The sequence below is a fragment of the Corvus brachyrhynchos genome, unplaced genomic scaffold, assembly GCF_000691975.1.
Source record: "Corvus brachyrhynchos isolate BGI_N302 unplaced genomic scaffold, ASM69197v1 scaffold150, whole genome shotgun sequence".
Taxonomy (NCBI): domain Eukaryota; kingdom Metazoa; phylum Chordata; class Aves; order Passeriformes; family Corvidae; genus Corvus; species Corvus brachyrhynchos.
The window spans coordinates 1,940,841-1,941,115 of record NW_008236162.1 but is presented as its reverse complement, the minus strand read 5'-3'; the positions used below and the strand labels follow the sequence as shown (position 1 = coordinate 1,941,115).

The window sequence follows — 275 nt, the reverse complement described above, 5'->3', positions numbered from 1 at the left end:
GCCAGGTGAAGATTGGGGGATGCGGGAACGGCAGGGCCGGGTTAATGGGGTGGGATGGCGGGACCTAGCGCCAGGTGAGGGGGGTGGGATAGCGGGACGATGCCCCCAGACCCCCAAGCGTGACCAGCTTTGTCCCCCCATGCAGCAGCTGACCCCGGGCCGTGCCGGAGGATGTGGGGACACTCGGTCAGCTCCCCCAGCCTGCTGGACCCCTCCGAGGGCGGGGCGGGTGCCCCGGCACCGGACAAGGTACGGCCGGGGGGTGTCGGGGTGAG

The 275-nt window shown here is 71.6% G+C and overlaps 1 protein-coding gene across 1 annotated transcript in view; it reads left to right on the top strand.

Moving 5' to 3' along the window:
* The window catches only part of LOC108446258 (PDZ and LIM domain protein 2-like), a gene marked incomplete at its 3' end in the record, with an annotated part of 6,221 nt that extends 5,948 nt beyond the window's left edge, over nucleotides 1–273 (top strand). Inside the window, exon 2 of the mRNA XM_017732377.1 lies at nucleotides 128–273. Within this exon, the coding sequence (XP_017587866.1) occupies nucleotides 128–273 (146 nt within the window). The remainder of the gene's footprint in view (nucleotides 1–127) is intronic.
* Nucleotides 274–275: the final 2 nt, after the last annotated feature.